A 24,044-nucleotide genomic window follows, 5' to 3' on the forward strand; every position below is an offset into this window, starting at 1 on the left:
GAAAGTTGGAATAATGCCATAATGCGGTTCAGCAAGAGCACTCTATCTGGAGCCAGGAGAGCTCATTCAAGAGCACTGTTATTTCATGGCCTGGATCTACTGCAGGATAGGCAAAATTTTCTGCCAGGGAATAGACTAAATGTCCTCTCTTCATGCAATTTCTCACAACAAGCTTTTGGTAAAAATGGACCTGCTATTATCTCTGGCCAAACAGAGATATTCTATATTGCTGAGTAGTGACAGATTCATGTGCTTTGACCAATCAAAGAGTATAATTAAGGTTTTCTCTTATAAACTAAGTGCACATTTGGATATATGTAGAAGTCATAGATATATATTTGAATTGTGGGCATATAGGTCATAAGAATGGACGGTATCACTAAAGGAAGAGAGTTGATTTAAAAAAAAAAAAAGGTGCCCTGGCCAGTTTGCTTAGTGGTTAGAGCAGCAGCCTGCGGGCCAGAGAGACCCGGGTTCGGATCCTGCTAAGGGCATGTACCTTGGTTACAGTTTGTCCCCGGCCCTTGTTGGGTTGTGTGGGTGGCAACCACTCGATGTGTCCCTTTCACATTGATGTTTCTCTCTCTCTCTCTCCCTCCCACTCTATCTGAACAAAAAATGAAAAAATGTCCACGGGTAAGGATAGAAAAAAAAAAGAGAGAGAAATGAGATGATATAAACGACAGAGGACATACTTGCAAGAAGCCTTTGGTTTCAGCCCAAGAGCCCAGAAGTAGTGTTGAGGCAATCTGTACTCCTGCATTTGCAGAATGCATGGTACATGGTTAGTAAGGCTCTAAGGAATTCTTGATTAGATCATGTCTGCCCTTAGGAAATTTACTCCCTCATTTGCCCAACCCAAAGCTGCCAAAGCAGTAAGACAGCAGGGAGATAAAATCTGTAAATATTCTCTCTCCTCCCCTTTCTATCTCTCTTCTACTCTCTCTTTCCTTTTTTCTCCCTCTCCTTATCAGTGGGAAATCCCTTTGTTCTCTTTGGAAAAGGATCATAGGAATTATTTTTATCAAGAGATTATTCATACAATAGTGCTACAAAGAATGCATTAAAGGAAATTTTTGTCTTATGCTCAGAGCAAATTTATTTTGTAACATGAACAAGGATTAGAGAAATTCAGGTAATAATTTATAAAATGACTCAAATTCAGCTCTAAATATTGTTTTCAAGCTTAAAATAGGTTGATAATTTCCCAGCGTTATGTGTAAAATAATAAAGGAAAAGAAATATGGACATACAGCTTATCTGTCACCCACACAACCTGAGAAGTGTAGGATTGTTTTCCGGCAAGGCACATTTCTGAGGAGGAGATAAAAGAATGTACAGGCTGTTTTATTTTATTTTTTTCTGTATTGATTTAGAAAGAGGGGCAGGGAGAGGGAGAGAGAAATAGAGACATTGATGAGAGAGAACGTCATTTGGCAGCATGCCCCCACTGGGGATCAGGCCCACAACCTGGGCACGTGCTCGGACTGGGAATTGAACTGGCAACTCTTGGGGAACGGGTTGACACTCAACCACTGAGCCACACCGGCTGGGGTGTACAGGCTGTTTTAAATGATTTCTTTTAAACATGCACATTCATACAGAATTTCAAGAAGGACAATGTGAATGCTAAGTCTGGAGAGAGAACAAGTGGGGATGAAGAGACAATATTTCTTGATATTAAAGCGTTGCCATGGAGAAGATGGGCTGAATTCATGCTTCCAGATTAAGCATAGGAGAAAGGAACTGGGGACCTACTGTGAGGGGAGCCTCTCACAGTGTGGACCTCCAAAGATGGGATGAGCTGCCTTCTTCATCCGTGGTGCTAGTCAGATGGAGCAATTATAGAGCAATCCGAGTGTTAGAGACCCAGTGGCTTGGCTGGGATCCTTAAATCCGAGTGAGTGTCAGGGTCTCCTGGGGTGCTCTTGAACTCTAGATCCTGTCATGCATTTATCCTATCTCTCGTGTAATAATCAAAAGGAAATTTCTCCTTATTAAAATACTATAGTTAATACATGATAAAAGGAATGATAGAATATTGCCATTTTACTAGTTCTAATGGATGAATGGATCTGTGTAATGGATGATGGCAGCTGACCTCATAAAGAGAGGGACAACTAGGACCAGGTGCCTCCTGATGAAAGTACATGTGACCTGCGATGCACACCTGCCTGAAAATCAAAACCTGATCTGATCTAGCCCCTAGACCTAACTATCAATTGGATTAAATGTGGAGGTCCTGGAAAAGATTAAATGACACTAAGGAGATTTCATTAGCCAAGTCCAGAGTGCAGGAAATGCTACAGGACAGCAGCTAATTTTCTTCAACAAATAAATTATAAGATGTCAGGGAGAAAAAGAAGAAGGGGAACCTGCAGATTAAAAAGACTTAAGAGACAAATCAGCTGAGTGAAATTTGTTGTTTTAAAAGCTTATTTAAAAATCATGAGCTAATGCGCCAGAATGTTCTTAGTTCAGGGAGTTGGTATGTTGGATGGAGGGCGATTAGCATGATGCATGTGGGGAAATTTTCATCATGGCGTTAGAAGCTTACTCTTAAAAACAAAAACATTGTAGGTTGGCAGAAATTGCTCACTCCCTTCTGAAGCTGGCACCATACGACACACAGACGATGGAGAGCCGAGGGCTTCGGCGCTACATCATGGAGATGCTACCGATTACCGACTGGACAGCCGAGGCAGTGAGGCCAGCCCTTATCCTCATTTTAAAGAGATTGGATAGAATGTTCAACAAAATTCATAAGATGCCTACTTTGAGGTGAGGAGGCCTCCTAGACAGCTGTTGATATTGCAAAGCCTCAAAGTTAGGGTTTGTCCATGTTTACGGTGGTGGATCTATCTGGAGCTGAACCAATGGGTCGATAGTTTGCTGTTGGAATGTGTGCATAGCTAATTAGATATATAAATGCACAAGTACCAGGGTCTATATTTTGAAGAAATAACATTTTTAAAGTATATATATTTATCTTGAAAAATTTATTAATTTTAAGCTATTATGTTCTTTATCTGACATGCATATAGAGTATCCTTCAATTCCGTTAGAAATAAAGCAGAATATGCCTTATAAATTAAACAACTGAGGAAAGAAGAAAAAGTCATTTGATGTTCAAAAAATATTGTATTTAACATGGTATTTTAGGTACTAGTATAGAGAAATGCCAGGCTTTACAAGAATCAGCTTTAAAAAAATTCTAGGATCAGTAACAAATGCCTAGTTTTCACCTAATTCAGGGGTACTGAGTGGACATTATGGCCACCTAATCTCCATTCAGTGGCCTGAAATACCCATTGGTAGCCTTGCTATGAGCAAATGCCTCTGAATCAGTCCACCTGGAGAGCTGAGCCCAGTTCAGAAACCTATAACCACAGTGAGCAGATAGTTAGGTTGATAAATGCTAATAACCCACCAACTTGGAAATTTCAAGTTTGGGTTTGTGAGAACATTTTCTGTCCCTTTAAACCAAACCCCAAATCATTGCAACTCTCGCCTTAAGCATCTGTAGTTCTTAGAGTTCAGTTAGTCAGAAGGTTTCTAGGTCTTGGCCTGTGCTCTTGTTTATTCATGCAGTCATCAGAAATTGTTGGGTTAATTAAAAAAAGAAATTGAAAGATTTTATTTTAATAATAATTGCTTTGTTCTCATATTCTTTTATCCCGTGATGATGAACGCCTATATATATATTATTCTCAGTGGCAAAGAACACTTGTCTTTGAAGCACTCCTAGTTTCTTTAGTGGTCCCAATGGGACATTTGTGTCTAGTGGCAAATGGCCAAAATCTTGTCTTACAAGAGTGGGTCAATTATTTTTCTTAAATAATTTTTTATCTTAAGATGTTAACCATCCCCAGAGGCTGACTCCTTTGTCATATAACTAAGCCCATTATAAAAAACATAATGCTTCCTAAAAGTAGAACTTTTTGGATTGATGCTTAGACTTGGTCAATTATAGGCGGTTTTCTTGGGGTGTATGCTATGAATCTGGGGTTGCCTTGGATTTCATTTCTTTAAGTGATCTCAATGCAGCAAGAGAAATGTTGATTGAACCTAGCCTGTGAGTTACTTGGGCTTCATGGATGTCAGTATAGCCCCATTTATGAACATTTCCATTTTGTGATTGCAGATATTTCATTTTGGTAGGAAATATAAGCTTAGACATTATTTCCAGGATAATATTTGAAAATAGTGTTGATAACAGTAAAGCCCAACCTGTTTATTTGGGGGCCCCAGGGATGACTCTTTTGGTATGACAATTTCAGACTGGACTGACTTTTATTACTGAAAATCCTGTGTTCATTTAATTGGGTTATGTATACCACCTTTTGTATTAACAAAGAAAACAGCCAAAAAATATCGTATCTTAGGAGGACCAGGAGAATGCTTTTTAAATAGACTATTTTATTCTAATATGATTTTTTTGGCAGAAAGTAAACCATATAAATTCATTTAGTGGTAGTCTGGTGTGAAAGGTGATGAGATCAATGGGAAGTCTGCTAAACAGATTTCAGAAATGCAACCTGGGGTCAGATTCATTCTGCTGGGAGTAGTTGACCCTGTGATGAGTTTCCTAGGTGATAGTCTCCTACCCTGTCTCAAAGTAAAACCAGGGAACTTAAAATGCAACCCATTCATCATCTCTGTTTTTTTCTTCAATAGATTTTGTCTCATTAGTCGAGTGGGGCAGGACTGCCTCCGCCACGTTTTCAGTACCTTCTTCCCTTCCCAGTGTGCTCTGTGCTTTTGGAACAACATGGGTAACCTTCATCCCGTGTGAAGCACTCTGTTGTCTCAGACACCCATCCTGTCTTAGATGGCGTCAGAATCACTGTCTCGTTCACTTGTTTCAGACGGTCTCCAGAAGTGAGCCACGCTGCTAATGGCTCCTATATTGTATTCCAGGCGACAGGTTGAGTGGGAGCCTGCCAGCAATTTGATTGAAGGGGTTTGTTTGACCCTGCAGAGGCAGCCAATCATATCCTTCCTGCCTCACCTTAGGTCACTGATCAATGTCTGTGTCAATCTGGTGAGTAGCCACGTGGCAATCTTATGAAATTTTGCAAAATGTAACTCTGCTATTGACTTCTCTGAATGGAAGATTTACAGGTCAACCACTTTGTGCCCCTACCTATCCACGAAAACAGACGGCTCAGGTGACACTGAAAATAGTGAGGTACATTTCAAGGTGGTGCGTGGGGAGGTACAGGGGCCCGCCCTACACGGACGGGATTTCGGCGTGCTGCTTCCCACGCACTACTTTGACAATCCACCTCTTCAAGCTGCGCTGAGAGTTGAGGGCTGCCAGTTGGAGAGTGGGGTGGCAGAGACGACACATTAGGCTAGATGTCGAGGTAGTCTGGGTGGGGGAGTTTAAAATGCAAAGAGGATTTTTTCTTTTTTCTTTTTTAGTGCAAAATGACACTACAAGTTGGCCAGTCTAGGATTTATGGGAAGAAAAAAAAAATGTTTTTTTAATCATTTATGTAATATCTAGAGTCTGGTCCTGACAAGGTTTTGTACGATGTGGAAACCGTGTTAGAGCATTTCATTGAATGGGACCTGCTGCTTAACTAGCTGAGCGATAAATCGGTGTGGAATGCTAGTGCAAGTAGAGCTGTTGCCATCCTCATTGTTGTCGGTATTTGCTCCATCCAAAAGTGTTTACTGCATTTCTTTGAACCCACAAGTAAGTATGTCCAATCTCCTGATTAGAATAGTATTTGGCTCATCTGTCATTCTTTACGTAGTGAGCTGTAAACAACATTCTACAAAACCTTGGTTGAATCCACTGTAATGATCGATCTGACTCCAGACATTACAGGCCTTCCGAAGAAGGCAACAAGAACAGATGGAAAGTAACATGCCCAACCTTCAAATTCTTATTCTTATTATCATTAATTATTGACTGAGACTCCCTTACAACGGTTGCATGAGATTGCAATAGTCAAGGCTGGTCATGTGCTCTGTTTGTATTTCAGGTGATGGGAGTGGTAGGACCTTCCAGTGTTGCTGATGGATTACCCCTTCTTCATCTCAGCCCTTATCTCTCACCACCTCTGCCCTTCAGCACAGCTGTTGTCCGGCTTGTAGCATTGCAGATACAGGTGTGACTGCCTTACCTGTTTGTCACGCTCATTAAGTTGCTGGTTGAGGCACCAGCTCATGGTGTTCTCTCTTTGTTTTCTGCAAAGGCTGGGCAAAATCTGTGAAACAGAAGTGTGAACATCTCCAAACTTTTACAGGTTTGGAGCTTCAGCCCTGAGCGTGGCCCTAAGTTGTGCTTCTGTAATTCTTCTTGAGATCTCAAAAATAGCAGAGTCATTTGGTCCTGCCACAACCTCGGGAACCACTTCAGTCATTTAAAATGTCGCAGATACCCTAGGAAAAGAATGGCACACAGATAATCAGCTCACAATTATTAATTAAAAGAGATGGTAATATTCAAAGTCTGGTTTTAAAGTATTTGTAGAAAGAATTGCAATATAAAATTCTTTCAAATGTTATTATTAGACTTTGAATGTTTTCATTTTCCTTAATTATTGTGTATTGAATATTGTGGGTGTTTTTTAAAATTCTCCCAGTTATTTTATTTTTTAAAATTAAAGTAATCATTCCTAAGGCAAAAAGTGCAGAATGCAAATTCCCGTCTCTTTCTGTGTGTCATCTAATTTTAGCAAGTAATAAATCATCAGAAAACTCTGTGACCAATGGAAAGTATGTAATTGATGTAAATGGATAACTGATCCATCCATTTTCTGACAGCCATGCCTGCTGGTCTATCATCCAGAGAATGGGAAGATGATAGAAAAGAAATTAATCAAGAACTGTGGCTATTATGCGGAAGGGAAACAATGATATCGCTAAAGTGATACACTTTAATAACTTGAGTACAGAGATGTGTGTTTTTTTCTTTCTGTATTGCCTATTGCTTTCTGGCTTGGAGAAGGCCTTATGCGGGGTCAGAGGACTTTTAAATAACTTCCAAATGGAACAGGTGGCAAGTTCTCATTTTCTTCCTTTCCATTTGTCTCTAAAATATTTATTGGTGGGCCCATGGAGAAAATGAATGGGGAAATGTCGTTGTTTTGTACCAGACCATGATTTTTCATTTAATATTCTAGATGCTACTGTTTTTTAGGTATGTAGCTCTCAATTATGTCAAGCAAATAATGGTGAAGTATCAGAGTGAATTTTGTATGCTGCACAGACGACATTGAACTCAGAGTTTACAGGAGCAACCAGCAAGGAGTCACCATCTCCATCATGCTGTGTTAAAACAAACATACCGAATGGGTGTGGGGGTCCATTAATCTCTTTTTCTATTATTGCTGCGCAGGCTTTAAAAGAAGATTTCCCTTTAAGCCATGTGATCTCCCCATTCACCAATCAAGAGCGAAGGGAGGGGATGCTTTTAAATCTACTCATCCCATTTGTGCTCACAGTAGGATCTGGAAGCAAAGGTCTGATTAATTATACTAAAGGAAATATATCATTGTTGTTTTGTTTTCTTAAATGTCAGGTTTTTATTTCTCTTTCCTTTTCACATGAAGGCCATCACTGAAGTCGATCTGAATGACTTAAACAGGTTTACCTTAAAAAAACAGATTTTTTTTCTTTCTTTGCAGTTTAGCTACCCAAGCTCAAGGGTTTCTCTGCTCCACTTCTTAGATATGCATTCTATTAAAAATCATTTCAGTACAGCAAAAATCAGGAGACCATTGTTTCAATTAAGAAAATGGTATTAATTGATGTACAGTATGATGTGAATTGGCAAGTGAACGGACTTTATAACCTACTGCCACTAGATTTTTTTTTTAATCCTCACCTGAGGATATTTTTCTATTTATCTTCAGATAGAGTGGGAGGGAGGGAGAGAGAGAGAAACATCGACGTGAGAGGGATACATCGACTGGTTGCCTCCTGCACGACCCCGACCAGGACTGGGGACAAACCACAGCCAAGGTACGTGGTCTTGACTGGAATCGAACCCGAGACTCATTGGTCTGCGGGGCAGTGCTCTAACCAGTGAGCCAACTGGCCAGGACTAGATTTCGCACAATCTGGCCACTGCCATTAAGTTCCAATTTATTTTCATTGCTCTTCCTTCTTAGGGGATTTTTTTTTAAGGAAAGTTTCTATCAAATGTAAAGACTGCACATTAGGAGTATTTGAGCAGAGAAAAGGAAGGGGATTGCAATGGTGAGCAGGAGGTTTGGCTACGAACACAAGTCCTTGGGCACTGACCATGGAGAAAACAGTGCCAGGAACACGGTTACTGTCCCCAGGAGAAACTGTACTTTGTGGGGACACACCTGAACTTCTAGTTTGGAATTGGAAAGAGCTGAGTTTTTCTGTGTCTGGTGTGGAAAGTCTACCTTGTGACTTGCTTTTCTTTCCCTTTTCCGAACTCGGCCCCTCAGACAGCCCGTGGCTGGAGCAGCCCGAGGTGCAGCTGTTACTGCAGACGGTCATTAATGTGCTCCTGCCTCCGCGCATCATCAGCACGTCCAGGAGCAAGAACTTCATGCTGGAGAGCTCCCCCGCGCACTGCTCCACCCCGGGCGACGCAGGGAAAGACCTGCGCAGGGAAGGGCTGGCAGAGTCCACCAGCCAAGCAGCATACCTGGGTGGGTACTTTCTCCCTCTCCCTCCTTTCCCTCTCTGGAGATACACAGGGATGTATGTATGCATGTGTATGTATATGAATATACATACGTACTTAGTTATGCTCCACTTTGACTCAAAAAATATTTTAAAAGACCTCAGTCAAGAAAGTATTTAAAGACTCCACTTGAACACATAAGAAGCATCATCCTTGCAAAAGAGTTTAATTTCCTTGAATAAACATATCCCAGAAAACAAAGTACGTTCCTATCCGTGATGCCTAAACCACTGGGTCATTTCTGTAAGAGTGTCTGGGCCTGTAAAGAAGGCACAGTAGTGAGAATTCCTCCTCTCTGACCAGGAATGAGCTCACTAATGAGGGTGTCATCGGGAACTGTTACCAGACCTACTCAGTCCAGGGCACAAGGACACTGCACTGCACAACTCCTGGGGTTATTGTTCTGTCATCTGTGTGAAGGAGCCCCTGGAGCTGGGCAGTCTGCACCCTGTGTGGCCTTGCAGTATACTAGTTATTTCTCTTCCCTTACAATGTCGTCTTAAATCTCCACCTTGATCTGCACTGCAGTGAGGCCAGTCAGCTTGTTCTCCCACAAGCTGGCCAATCCCTTCCCCTCCACCCCTATTTTCCCATTACCCTGTCCCTGCCTTTAACTTGGTCCTGACCCATGCAACACTGGAAAGCCACTCCATGCCCCTGAATACACCAAGCTGAGGGGAAAGACCTCTCTTGGCACAGCACTGAGAATAAGGAACATACATGCCAGCAGACAAATCTCAAAAGGAGGAAGGTGAAAAAAATCTTGCCTGACCTTTTTCAATTCATCAAAGCCAGTCTCAGTGGAGAGGAGAAGATGAATACCTACACACCTGTAAAAGGATGCATTTATAAATTATGTGATTGACAATGAGAATGACAAAGTAGAGGAAAAAGGAAGATGCATGTGCACCTACCTAGGTGGGGCTTGGCTGCCAGATGCAGGGGAATATAGGCTTCCAGTAAACTCTAGGCTCTGAGACAAAGCCCTGTGTGAGGTCTGGGATTATTCAGAGCCTTGTGGGAAAAGAGGGCTTCATGGGTAAGTCATGGATAGGAGAAAACAATTAAGTGACTATTTTTACTTCTCTCTACTTTCTGCCTTTTTAATAAAAGCAGCTCCTGGTCACTCAGCCAAGCTACTGGAGCTCTATTTTAAATATTGCCTGGCCGGTGTGGTTCAGTGGATTGAGAGGTTGTGGGCTTGATCCCCAGTAGGGGGCGTGCAGGAGGCAGCCAATCCATGTGGATATTTCTATCTCTTTCTCCATTCCTCTGTCTCTCTAAACCAGCGGTTTTCAACCTGTGGGTGGCGGCCCCTTTGGGGGTCGAATGACACAACTTAAGACACAACAGTAGCAAAATTACAGTTATGAAGTAACAACGAAAATAATTTTATGGTTGGGGGTCACCACAACATGAGGAATGGTATTAAAGGGGTCATGGCACTAGAAAGGTTGAGAACCACTGCTCTAAACAAAACAATCAATACAAACATATAACATAAATTTATTTTTACATCTATTTTGAGCATTACTGTGTGCTCGGCAGCATTTTCTACTCTCTACATCATCATCACATGGCATGCTCCCATCAACTCTAAGAGTAAAGAGGCTACAGCCCAGAAAGTGTGAGTAACTTACCTAAGGTCACACAGTTAATAAACGGCAGATCCAAATTTCAGATCCAAGCCATCCAGTAACAGAGCTCCTGCTCTTCAGCCCCTTGCTATTCAGTTTGCGTGCTGGGCTGATGGAGGTGAGGTGGGAAGCAGAGAGGCAGAACCCCAGAGAAGGCCAGCAGGCACAGAGCAGTAGAAATGTCACCAGGATCAGGGTAGGGAGAGGAGCGTTGCCCTTTGTTCCTTCGTTTAACTGAGCGAGAGGAACTGAGATGAGCGATTGCTATGAAAAGGGAGATTTGGAAGAAAGAGATGGTAAAGAATCTCCCATCTCACTGTGTTGTAAGGCATGGTTAATGCCCTAAATGGATGGTAAAGGTGTGTGTGACTCTTAAGGGCTTTGGAGAGTTGGGTTTTTGTGTATCTTTTAGTTGCTGAGACAGGCCTTGGGTCATGATCAAGACGCCCCAGTTCCCTTGACGGCACACAGCGGACTGCAGGGAGGGCTCTGGGGGACCAAGCTCCCACCCATTCTTGATGTCTGAACAGCATTCTGATTGGTCCTGGCACCCTGTTTGGGAATTCTGTTTCCTGAAAAAGAAAAAAATAATGTAGATTGTGACAGGGCTGCCAGAACCTGGGAGGACACATGTAGTGAGAGAGCTCCAACAGCGCTTAGTAACAAACATGATGCACAAGGTGAAGGCAGAGGGGGAGGGTGGAGTTTTCTTTAATCTGCAAGGCTTTACTCAAACACACTTCCTGCTTACCTCTGGGGAGCAGTTCAGGGCGGGTTCAGGAAGGGACCCAAGAAGGTGAAGGGCTTTTTTGTTTTTAACTTTGCACGATTCTTCATGGTTTGATTTTACTTCTAATAACAAGAATATATTATTTCTATGCCTAAAAGAAAAATATTTTTATTAAATATGTTTTTGTTGATTTTAGAAAGAGTGTGAAACATCCATTGGCTGCCTCCTGCACGCCCCCTACTGGGGACTGAGCCCATAACCCAGGCTTGTGCCCTGACCGGAAATTGAACTGGTGACCTCTCAGTGTATGGGATGATGCTCAACCAACTGAGCCGCATTGGCCAGGGCAAAAGAAAAATGTTTTAAGACACCCATGTTTTAGTTTAGGGTGTGAGTGATATGCTAGTATTACCAGAAAGCCTCTAAGACAAAACGTTTGGAAAGAAAAGTATTAGCTATACATCATACTTATAACACATTTCCCTTTCAATTCTATGAACTGCTTTGCAGTGCAATTTCAAAACTAGTACTTAAACACACCTAATAAAGACACGTGTGCTCTCCGATTCAGAATCAAAACATATCTACGTTGCAAAGTTTTGTCTTCACGTGAGAACACTCTCGCTCAGGCGTATGTGTACGTTTTTGGAGACAGGGAGAGTTCAGAAGTTGAGGAAGGTCCTGATGTGTCAGGGCGGGGCTGTGGGCAGCTGGGCGTGGGCGTGGGCGTGGGCGGGGCTCCTCCCGCTCGACTGGGGCTCATTCTCCTCTCCTCCCGGTGTGCAGCGCTGAAGGTGATTCTCGTCTGCTTTGAGAGGCAGCTCGGAAGCCAGTGGTACTGGCTGAGCCTCCAGGTGAAGGAGATGGCCCTGCGGAAGGTGGGCGGCCTGGCCCTGTGGGACTTCCTGGACTTCATCGTGCGGACCCGAATACCCATCTTCGTGCTGTTGCGCCCGTTCATCCAGTGCAAGGTGCGCGGTGCGCCGCTCGGAGGGCCAGCCCATGTGCTGCCCTCCAGCCTAAGGCAGGATCGCGGCGGCAATGTCCCTGCCGTGCTTGGTGCGAACACAGCCCAGAAGTGTATCCCGGAGGATCAAGTTTTACGTTAGAATCTTCACAGTCTATTAACGTGGCTTTCCCACACTCACACACCCCCCCTCACCAAAAAAAAACAAAACAAAACAAAACAGACGGACCCGGTGGCGTGATCTGGAGAATGTTCTTTCTTCAGAGGCATGACTGAGATCTGATTTTAAGTAAACATGAGAAAGGTGGGATAGTTAAAGCATGGTCTTCTCTGAGAGCCTCACTCTTCGGTTTCATTTTACTTTCTTTCCCCCCTTTGATTCTTTTCACGCCCGATTTCCTGGGGCAGGGAGTCAACGCGGTGTATTGATTAAGCACTCCCTGTATAAAACACCGTTCTAAAAACTCCATACGGATTACTTTCTTTAATCTTCACAACCCACTGGGAACTGGGTCCAATCACGAGCCCATTTCACAGATGGGGAAACCGAGGCCTGAGACTGTCCGCCTGCCTTTCAGCTCCTGGCGCAGCCGGCAGAGAATCACGAGGAGCTGTCTGCCCGGCAGCACATCTCCGACCAGCTGGAGCGGCGCTTCATTCCGCGGCCGCTGTGCAAGAGCTCCCTCATCGCCGAGTTCAACAGTGAGCTCAAGATCCTCAAGGAGGCCGTTCACAGCGGCTCGGGTGAGTGAGCTCCCCCATCGCCGAGTTCAACAGTGAGCTCCAGATCCTCAAGGAGGCCGTTCACAGCGGCTCGGGTGAGTGAGCTCCCCCATCGCCGAGTTCAACAGTGAGCTCAAGATCCTCAAGGAGGCCGTTCACAGCGGCTCGGGTGAGTGAGCTCCCTCATCGCCGAGTTCAACAGTGAGCTCCAGATCCTCAAGGAGGCCGTTCACAGCGGCTCGGGTGAGTGAGCTCCCTCATCGCCGAGTTCAACAGTGAGCTCCAGATCCTCAAGGAGGCCGTTCACAGCGGCTCGGGTGAGTGCACGGTGTTCCTCTGCCTGGCTGACGGCACTGGCAGCTGGCACGGAATGCTGCTGTTCGGCTCACCGCTCTGTCCCGAACCAGGCTGGGTTTGCCATTTCGGTACACTGGTAGATTTGACCCCGTGGTCATTGGCGACAGCAAAACAAACCAAGGCGGTATCATCTGAGTTTAATTTTACTCCTTTTCTAAACATTGTTTGCAATCTTCATGTCAGTAGTTAAGCTCTTTCTTGAATGTTTAACTGGGGAGGGGGGAGCATTTTTAAATGCTTACCTTCATTTTCTTTTTGAAAAGAAGGAGGGGGAGTCCCATTCATTGAGCATCTATTATGTGGTCAGTTATTTCATAGGTGTTATTTCAGTTAATTCACACTAATACCTGCAATATTTGCATACAGAATATATAATTTAAACTATTCTCTTAATCTCCTTTTCTGGAAATTACAATTTATAAAATACCTCCTAGGTTCTATGTCAGATTCTTTTATTATAAAGCAGAATATTTGAATGGCCCTGTGGAAATTTCACCAAGATGGTACTTGTCAAAATTTCTGTCTTTAACACTTGCAAGCAACAATAAAAGGAAAAAACCACACATGTAAGAGTCTACTTATGGGTATTGACTGCCCTATAGCACGAGTCCAACTATAGCACGAGGAAACAGACTCAAGAGAGGATAAGTAACTTACTTGGCAGTGACAACACCTGTGTGATGGATTATAAAGCCTTTAACTTTTCACAAACTGAAGGGAGAGCGGGTTGAATCATAACTGCAAACTAGGAGATACTTTCTTTACATTATTCAAAATATTTTCATTGGGATTACATGGTTTACTTTTTACAGTAATGTTTAACAGCAGATTACTGAGGAAGGAAAATAAATCATCTGCCATTAGAGGGCAGTCAATACCCATAAGTAGATTCTTACATGTGTGGCTTTTTCCTTTTATTGTTGCTTGCAAAGTGTTAAAGACAGAAATTTTGACAAGTACTATCTGGGTGAAATTTCCACAGGGCCATTCAAATATTCTGCTTTATAATAAAAGAATCTGACATAGAACCTGGGTGGTATTTTATAAATTGTAATTTCCAGAAAAGGAGAATAAGAGAATAGTTTTAATTATATATTCTGTATGTTTGCGTCCGGTGAGGTGTTTCTCAGTAAAATCTGCCAAGTTGGAAGCTACAATTCATGTCAAAATTAATTTGCATTCTACCAGCCGTGGAAAATAAAATAGAAAAGCAACGGGAGAGGAAGCAATGTCAAAGCATTGTATAATGTTAGAAATTTCACACTCCCACAAGGAAACTATCCAGTTTATAAGCATATCAGTGGCCGATTCTTGTTTTCTCTTGATTTAAAAAGCGTGCTCACTTCCATTTACTACTTTGTCCTAAAGATTATTTATCTGGGACACACTATTTAACTGACCTTTCTTTAAAAATACAAGTGCTCAGGGAGGAGTTTGAAGCAAACATTTGTTTTCAAGATCCTCACACCATGGATTTCCTTTCCTCTCTCAACCCCCTAGCCTACCAAGGGAAGACGTCCATCAGTACCGTGGGCACCTCCACCTCCGCGTACCGCCTGAGCCTGGCCACCATGTCCCGCTCCAACACGGGCACCGGCACTGTCTGGGAGCAAGACAGTGAGCCCTCCCAGCAGGCTTCGCAGGACACCCTGAGTCGGACTGATGAGGAGGATGAGGAAAGTAGGTCACCACAGACTCTGGCAGGTGTGGGGGCAGTGAGGTGACATAGCTTGGCCATGAGAACGAGGGTTTGGGAGGATTTCTGCCTTTCCAACCCTTTTCCGTTCTGATCCCCTGGTCATTTTTACAAAAAGGATGTAAAATGGCACTGTGGCTGATTCCATAATTCCTACTGCCTGCCCTTCTATACATTTCTTGATAGACTTGATCATTTGGGAGGAATTCAAGCAAAAAGTCAATATTTTCTTTGAGCTTTTATTTTCCACTAGCTCTCATTTAAATTGTGTTTAAGTAACTGAGGGAAGCACGTATCCCCCTTTCTCTTGGCCATCTTGCTCAGAAGGCTGACCCCTACAGGACCCCACTGGACAAGGAAAAGTGAGCAATGCATACGTTCAGGACTTAGAAGAGACAAGTCAGCTACACTGCCTAGAACGTGAACCAGCAGGCTGTCTTGAAGAAACACAGTCCACATTTGAGTTAAGAGTGTCCAGTGACTGAAACAGCCCAGGAGCTTCTCATATGCTTAAGATTTGGTGTGATGTAATGAGGGAGCCTAGTAGGAGTAGGATTTGGTGTATTTTTTTTTTCTTTTTGTTTTTATTTTACATTATTCTGTATCAGTTTCAGATGTACAGCAAAGTGTGCAAGAGTAGATTTTAAAAAGTAAAAGGTGAAAGTTTCCACCAAATACCACTGTTACTTAATTTTTTAAATTGCATTGATTATTTTTCGAGTCTGTTTTAAACACACTCTGATATGACATTTATAGCGCAGGGTGCTGTCAGTGCCTTAAGAATGAAGAGAAATCTCCTCTCAGCCCTTTCCGAGCAAACAACACAAAGCCCCACTCTGAACTAAATTAAATAGGAGCTGAGGACAGAATTTTAATTACCTAAGATGAATGAAAGTATTTTAATACCCTACTACAGTGGGATGTGTAGGAGAGAGAAATAAATAAATGCTTTTGTCAAAACACGTATCAGTAATGTTACCAAATTTAGTCTCACGGTTAATCAGATAACAAAGTGATAATTATATTGCCCTGCACCTACAGACATATTTGTTTCTAAAGCAGCCTGATCACTGCTCAAGGAAATACCTCTAACATCTTAGGGAAACCTTGAAACACACACACACACACACTTACACACACACAAGAAAACAAAATGAGAGAGATAAGGAACAGCAGTTGGAATATTTGTTATGTCCTATTAATAGTTCAGAACTTAAAGTAATATCTGTTATCTATTTTTCTTTAATGCTTGAAGTTGTCTCTTGGCAGTTTTATTTTAATGATAGGAAATGATACAACCTATTTTAGAAGAACTAAATATATTTTGCAGGTACCCTTATGAATAAGTAGATGACCTAAGCAATAGGAAGGAGCTAGGCGGGGGAAGTACAGAAAACATAAACAGAGATCTCATTGACCATGTGCCAACACACATACACTGATGAGTATGCAATTTTTTGCTAATATTCTGCTCTGAGACATCACAGTCATCCCAATGAAAACAGGGTTGCTAGCATATGTTGTAGTGTGATTGTGATATGGGTGTGTATTCATTTAAATGCAATTGGGTGTGAAAGCTAGATGGTTGACTGCTTGGAATTAGATTGTTTTTCCACTTAATCATCAAACCTGTATTAAAACCTAGCAGGAACAAGATGCGGAACAAGGAAATATGAGAAAGATATGTTCTCTACCCTCTAAGATCTTAGAGGTCTTGCACAGGACATGATGTTTGCTAGAATGGAAGAATGGAAGACAGCACATGATTAATCACCAATCAAATATGAAGGGCATAAGTGTTAAGTAATATATGAGTTTGAATAAGGAGGAAAAAAATCAGTGGGATCTGGATAGGCCTTTGAATAGCTTGCTTACCCTACCACATTTTTTATGATTTTTAAGGCACATTTGTGTCTCTGTACATGTACTTAAAAAGAAAATACTGTTCTATAGCAAAACTCAACTTCAAGCTGTCATTATGTAGCAAATTAAAATTTCTAGTCCTTTTTATATTCACTGTCTTGGTTTGAAATAAGTTTCATTAGAAATATGACCACTTGTGGTATTTTAGATAAATGGTGTCAGTTGACCTTAGATGGTAGCAAAGTTCTCCGAAGTTCTGTTAAACAAAATGTGTTTACTGTCCAGTGACAAACAACATTAGCTCACTTAGAATGAGGTCATTTTGTCACAAGTACTGTGCTAAAGTTAACCTTCATATGGATTTGAATACATTGATGTCTGCTTTTAAGGAGAAAACAAGATTAAACTGAAAACTTAGAATTTTAGGTTAAAATGAGCATTTATTTATGAACTTTTAGGTTTTCAAAAATATTTTTCCAAAAAAAATATGAAACAGTCTTTCCCTTAGCAGTCTAAAAATCACTGAATGTAGTGTTTGAATATTAAAGAAATGTATCTGACTCTTTCAATAACAAAATCCCTTATCATACTACTCCTGAAATATTAAAAAAAAATTATAGTGCAACTTTTCTGAAACCTTTCATTTGCATATGCCCCTTGACTTTCTCACAAATAATCTACTTGTAAAAATGGACAGGAAGATTACATTTATTTCACAAAGGCTGCTCAAGAGTGGGAGATGTGCAGATATGAAGAATGGTCACTCGTCCCTTTGTACAGAATAAAAACTAAAAACCCAAAGTCCTTTTTTTTAAAAGATGAACAAACTTTTATGTCATTTTATTGTAGCTGTCTTCCTCACCAAAATAAAGGAAGCCATCACTTTCACTTCTACTTCCTTTTTCAAGGTGGACAATGTTCAGTAACTCTGGAGGCTAAGCTGTTCAAGTCTCAGTTTTTAAACAAACAGGGCAAATGTTTCTTACGACCCAAAGGTCTTAGTCTTTTTTTTTTTTTTCCTTTGGTACGTGCCCCTAGCGGGAACCGAACCTGGGACTCTCTGGTCCGCAGGCCAATGCTCCAACCGCTGAGCCAAACTGGCCAGGGCAAAGGTTTTAGTCTTTAATCTGTACAAAGGAACAGATGATCACTTAGCTTTAGAGATTGCCGTAAGGTTGTATGCAAACCAAGGATGGAACCCACTTACAAATTTGCTTTGGGTTTTCTGATCAGTGCCACAGTTTTATGACACTCCTGTCTCTTTCCCCCTCAGATGACTCTGTAAGCATGCCCAGTGTGGTAAGTGAACAGGAAGCTTACCTCCTGAGTGCCATTGGACGGAGGAGGTTCTCCAGCCACGTCTCCAGCATGTCCGCACCTCAGGCTGAGGTGGGCATGTTGCCCAGCCAAAGGTAAAGAGCCATAGATATCTTACCCTCTGCATTCGGGGGAAAAGTAGAAATTCTGAAAATTCACTCCTGTTTTTCTGAAAAGGCTGAAAGGGAAGCAAACAATCCGTGTTTTTAAATAGACTATTCAATGAAGGACTTTTCAACTAGGGTTGTACAGGCAACAATTAGCAGAGAGTTTTTAAGCCAGGCCAGTAGAAGGGGTCTCAATGTCTGATCCAAGCACTGTTTCTCCTGAAAATTTTTCCATAAATAGATATATGGTCTTCTTTCCAAAGACATTCTCATATTTCAGATATATAATTAGCTAAGCTAATAATGAGTACCTGGCACGTATATAGGAGTAGCTTGGTATATTTATAAAGTATAAACTTCTGGTATGTCATCAGTATGTAGTTGGAGGTAGTGATGCTTAACCGAGCAGAAAAGGTCATACTACGTGTGACCTTGGGCAGGTCATTTAACAAGAGCCCGCAGTTTTCTGCTCTGTGAAATGAGGAGGTTGGCTAAAGTGATCATTAAGTAACTTCTCTATCTTTAGTCCTGTGATTCCATGTCCAAACCCTTTAAAACATTGTGTTTGGTGTTCTCTGCTTCCTAAGAACATACATTAAAAACAGATTATATATATAATCTGACATAAGAGTGAAAACATTACCTATTTGAGAGCCAATGATATTTTTACTTGAGGAACTAAATTCCTTCACAGAATTGGCCTCATGGTTTTTCTGGTAGTTTTTTCCTTTTAATACCCATAGATTTGATGTGGTATAGTTTAGACATGAAAAATAATAAAAATCAGTGCACATTTTGATGTTCAGATAAAATCAGTTTATATGCAAAAATAATTATCCTGCATCCAGATCCTTTAGTGGATACAAATAGTTCAGGAACTAAACAGATGAAATAAAATTTGTTAAATAAAGCCTAATGTTGGAGAATATCAAAACATAAGGGAAAATGATGAAAGATGATTAATAACTAAATTGTATACTTGTAAAGAAAGCAGTATTTAATGTACTATTTAATTATTACAAAAATCAATTATATATCAGTTACTATCATTGTAAGAGATGGTTTTACTTACTATTTGGTAATTTACCTTTGAAAAGGAAGTCATAATAAAATATGTGAATAAAATCAGAGCCAAACTATAAAATGTCCTAAAAAAAAAAAATCATATGAAGTCATGTAAGCAGTTACTATTGATAACTATCAATATTTTTTTATTGTTAGCAATGTGCAAGGTTCCATCAAGAATAAAATAAAACTATCTAAAAGTTTTATTTAAAAAGGGAATTATAGGAGTTTAAAATGGGGGGAAGGAGTAGTGTTGTTATTTACCTGAAATAACCAGGCTATAAATTTCCCCTGTACATAGCCAAAAAGGGGTTAACTTATTTCCAGGGAGAAAATTTATTATATTAGAGAAATAGTAAAAATCCAGCCAAATAATATAATTAAACCCTTTGAGCTTGAGTCATGTTTTGAAAGGCTAGTGCAGGTGATAATGTCTATGTGCATTAGGGAGAGAGGGCCACTTTCTGGGCACAGAAGCTATTTTTGCAATGTACTAGCTTAGTTAAACGACTCTTTGGAGGCAGGCACTCCAGTGTTCCAGTTTTCTAAATGGTTGAACAAGTATTTATTGAGTGCCTCATGCATGCTTATAAGCTCAGTGCTAGGCAGTGAAGGAAAGATAAAGTATGACACAGTTTCTGTTCACAAATCCCCAAATCAGCTGCATCAAATAAATCAATAAACTATTTAACTATTCTTTCATCAGCCTGACAGGTTTCTTCTTTTGCCATTTACAATTCAGTCTCTAGAGGATGCAGTAAGGAGGTAAATGGAGTTCTGTGTGGATTTGCCAGGGTTACCTTTCTTCCACTTGTTCACTTGCATTTTCATTGCAAAATTAGCAGCGGAAGTTGGGTTCTTTCTTTGCTTTTCTTAATGGCATCACTTCCAAGAGTTTGGTTGTGGCAGTTTATGGTAAGTGGTTTCTGGGTGATAATGTCACAATACACAAGAAAGAAGAAGGGTCCTGGTCAGTGAAGCATCATGTACATAAGACAGGTTAAAAATAATAACCACCTAGCCAAGTGGTTACTGAAGAAATGATAGTCTCATCTTGTACAGATTCATTCTGCAATGCGTTTCAGAGCTCGTGTTTTTATTTGGAGCTCATTTTTAAGTCCCAACTCTTGACCAATGAACAGATCACTCCTCTGAGAGTCGTATTCATCCAAAGTCCCTCCTCCCCCATTGCCTTGAGTCCTATGTCTTGACAAACCCAGCACAAGGTGAAATGGTTGACTGTCTTCTCCTTCCTTGTTTTGTTAAATTTATTTTTGGTTCTTGGAAGAAAATTGCATGCCTTTTTTTTCCTTTTTCTTTTATTTGTTTGCATTTTCTTTCCCTAAATGCTTCATCTCCCTACCCCTCCTGCAGTGAACCTAATGTCCTCGATGACTCCCAGGGCCTGGCCGCCGAGGGCAGCCTCTCTAGGTACAGTGTCAATGCTACCTGTCAATTGGTGTCTGTGCTGGGAAACTAGCCGTTCCCTGTCTCTCCTGTCTCTCCGTCTCCTCTCGCCCGTCTTGGTATCTATTTCCATTTCTTGCCCTTCGTTGCTCATGAACACACAAGCCTGGAAGTCAAAGGTGTAGCCTCCGTAATTTTTAGCTTCAGAGCTCAATCACAAATGGCCTAAAAAACTTACTAAAATGAAAAATCTGTGCAATTCTGTTAGGGTTTGTCCCATGGACATCAAAGTGTTTGATATACCAAATGTTAAATGTATCCCATCAAATCATTCCCTCCCTCCCACACTGATATTCCTTAAGAAAGGTTCAGAAGCCAGTTAATACAACTCCCCACCATCAGGAACACCCTTATTAAATCAAGACAGGTCTTTTAGCTAATACCATGGATGGTAAGAAAATGAGAAGATGTTCTTCTACGAGCAGCAATGTAAATACAACTTACGTAATTCCCTCTCTTGGATGCATGCCGTGTGACAGGCTATTACAGTAGCTTGTTCAAACAACACTTATGTAAAGAATATCTGTCCCAGCACAAAGATGACTCCAGAACTTGCCAGGAAATAGCAGAAACAATCATTTCTTGGTAAGTAAGAGAAGTCTTATGGTACAAACAACGTAAAGTATTGCCTATTGGTTTAAAGCTTCAGAAAGGGGGACTGCACCTTTAACACTCAGATATACCACGTCAAACATTCCTAATCTTGTGCTGTTGATCCACACCTCTCAACTAATCCTCATTAAGGGAAATGCTTCTTGTTCATTCTACAAGTGTCCTTGTTCCATCTCAAGAGAAAACATTCCCTTTCAGGTCCGCATTATTGAGTGAATACAATCTACCCGTGTTTATTGCTTTATCACAAAGATGAGGAAATGTTGAGAGGCCGTTCCTGTGACAGGTTGTCCTTTGTTTTCTTTGTATCTTGTTCAGATTTCACATTTTCTTCTATAATTGAAAATGAGAAATTTCATTCATCATTAGGTGTATCTTTTTCCTCCCTGCTGGACCCATAATTCATGACATTCATTTGTGTTTGCAAGCCCTTGCCTTGACAGATTAGCCTCTTATTGGTGGTAAATGTGGACCTGCCACAGAGCAGACTTAATTCCCCTATCAGGAGCTTTAGGGATGAGGAAGAACAAAACAGCCCCCAAGATGGTTTTCCTTCATTGTTCTCAGCGTTTGAAGAGATCAGAACAAACTCTAGCACCGTGACCACTGCTTTCCAAAAATGCATTTGTTAAATGCTTAATATTACTCATCAGACAAAAGAACCTTGATTAGAAGACAATTTCAGTGGCCTCCTGAGAGAAGAAAGTGTTGAATTAGCCTTCCACTTGGCCAACTTTGTTGGAGGGCTTTTCTAATTAGGCCAAATTCTATTCTTTAGTAAAATACTAGTCTGGGGTTGGTGAGACAAGGCAGTTTGAATGGATTGTTAGAAACTTTCAGACAGATTTGGCTCTCTCTGGCAAGCTCAGAGATCAAATGACTGACTTGGAGTTCTCTAATCCAATCCAGTCTGCCCTGGATCCAGTGTCAATGGGAATAAACCCAAATTCTTGCTACATGAGACTGGTTCAGAGCCAAAGCTGCAGATGTTATCCACAACTGAATCAGTCAGTCATATCATGACTTTGATGACTGTTTTAGGTCAACTATAGTTGATCTGTTGTTCCTGTAACCGTTGTGTTTTAGTTCTGGGTGTGACCTAGTCACCCCGATTCAGTTGTGGTCATTAAGAAACTGGAAGAGAGGCATTCCCTTTGGATTCCAACTAACTCTATTAAAGCAGAGGTGTTCCACCAGCCAGTAGCCCATCCACCTTTGCCATGCTCTGCAAGTCGTATCTCCTGAACTTCATCATGTCACCAACTTCTCTTTGGAGGAGAGGAACTTTTGGCATTTACTAAGAGGTGGGTTTATAAAATAGGATATATACTTCTTACAGTTGGTTTGCAGGCTTTCTTACTTGGGGCATGAAACTTCTCTGTGCTGCAGACTCAAAAAATCTTAAAGAAGAAGACATTAACAATGTAGATCGCGTTCAGCACACCTCTGAGCACTCAGGATCCAACATACACCCAAAGTAGTTCTAAGGAAAACTTGGTACCAAAGCTTAGAGAATATCTGAAAACATGCCTAAGAGAGTAATAAACCCAGCTCTTTCCTCCAGCCCCTCTGTTTTGGTTACTTTTCTGGGGATATGCTTTTGAAAGAGCACTTATTTTAGGCAAAATGTGCAAGGTGGTCTGAGGAATAAATGAGGAAAAATAATAAACAGATGGGGAAAAAATAACAATTTTGCAGACCTTTTGTAATGATCTTCTAGGATTTTTTTTAAACCTGTGCTGACTTGTTTTAGAGATTCAAGATAAGAAGCAGTGTCCTATGGAGAAAATATTCTTATTTTATAAATTAATAAATTGAAATAATATTCCATGGAAGAAGCCTCTTCTGTTAAGAATGTTGTTCTTAGAGGTATAGAAACTCACTGGAGATGTTCCCTTCCTGTGCCACCCCCCCCCCCCCCCCGCCACACACACACACACACACACACCATGGACCATAGTTCTTCTCCAGAAAAATGTAGGTATACAGAAGGTTATTCAGATACTTAAGCTTGGATGTTTATACTTGAGAATTAGATTTGGTTGGGACATGTTAGAACATTTTGAAAGGCAGGCATTGACAATCGACTCTGATTTTTTTTAAAAAAGGGTTTACACCCTGGTCGGTTTGGCTCAGAGGTTAGAGCATCAGCCCGTGGACCAGAGAGTCCTGGGTTCAGTTCCCTCTAAGGGCACATACCTCAGTTGCAGTTTGTCCCCGGCCCTGGTTGGGGTCCTGTGGATGGCAACCATTCGATGAGTTTCCTTCATGTCGATGTTTCTCTTTCTCTCTTCCTCCCTCTTTCCCTCCCGCTCTATCTGAAGATAAACACCAAAAAAAAAAAAAAAAAGTCCTCGAGTGAGGATTTTTTAAAAAAAGAGTTTACAATGCTATTTGATTCCATAAGGATAATTTTAATCACAGTGGAAAATAAGAATATGGTTTAAGTTTGAACAAGATATATTGTCTGGGTGAGACAAAATAAAAATAACCTATTTAGTAGAACCCATCTCATGGTCACCCACATTTTCAAAGTATAAACATTTGGCAAGTACTCTCAAAGTACAAAGAAAAAACTTAAAACAATCTTTTTATGTAGCTGAGTATTAACCTAAGAAAATGTGTGTGTGATACACAGATGCTTACTTTGTCATTGCTAAATCAGTTATTATGTGACATCTAAGATCCAGATTATTCTCTTTTTTTAGTCTGATTCTAGCCTTTAATCTCTAAATTCTGTGGTAATCAAAACACATTTTCTTGAATGTGTTGCAGGCTGAGTACATTTTAAACAATACTATTTTACTGGGAAAAAGAAAATCA

The 24,044-nt window shown here is 41.0% G+C and overlaps 1 protein-coding gene across 3 annotated transcripts in view; it reads left to right on the plus strand.

Moving 5' to 3' along the window:
* UNC80 (unc-80 homolog, NALCN channel complex subunit) overlaps positions 1 to 24,044 on the plus strand; it is a 217,818-nt gene that overhangs the window by 183,339 nt on the left and 10,435 nt on the right. For 2 of the 3 annotated variants that reach the window (XM_036254642.1, XM_036254641.1), the window contains 10 exons: positions 2,581 to 2,781; positions 4,921 to 5,044; positions 5,997 to 6,122; positions 7,355 to 7,478; positions 8,439 to 8,645; positions 11,834 to 12,018; positions 12,593 to 12,758; positions 14,595 to 14,774; positions 17,927 to 18,065; positions 20,517 to 20,573. In XM_036254642.1, the coding sequence (XP_036110535.1) occupies positions 2,581 to 2,781; positions 4,921 to 5,044; positions 5,997 to 6,122; positions 7,355 to 7,478; positions 8,439 to 8,645; positions 11,834 to 12,018; positions 12,593 to 12,758; positions 14,595 to 14,774; positions 17,927 to 18,065; positions 20,517 to 20,573 (1,509 nt within the window). The remainder of the gene's footprint in view (positions 1 to 2,580; positions 2,782 to 4,920; positions 5,045 to 5,996; positions 6,123 to 7,354; positions 7,479 to 8,438; positions 8,646 to 11,833; positions 12,019 to 12,592; positions 12,759 to 14,594; positions 14,775 to 17,926; positions 18,066 to 20,516; positions 20,574 to 24,044) is intronic. The other variant, XM_036254643.1, reaches the window with a different exon arrangement.

This window comes from Molossus molossus, unplaced genomic scaffold (assembly GCF_014108415.1).
Source record: "Molossus molossus isolate mMolMol1 unplaced genomic scaffold, mMolMol1.p scaffold_m16_p_11, whole genome shotgun sequence".
NCBI lineage: Eukaryota > Metazoa > Chordata > Mammalia > Chiroptera > Molossidae > Molossus > Molossus molossus.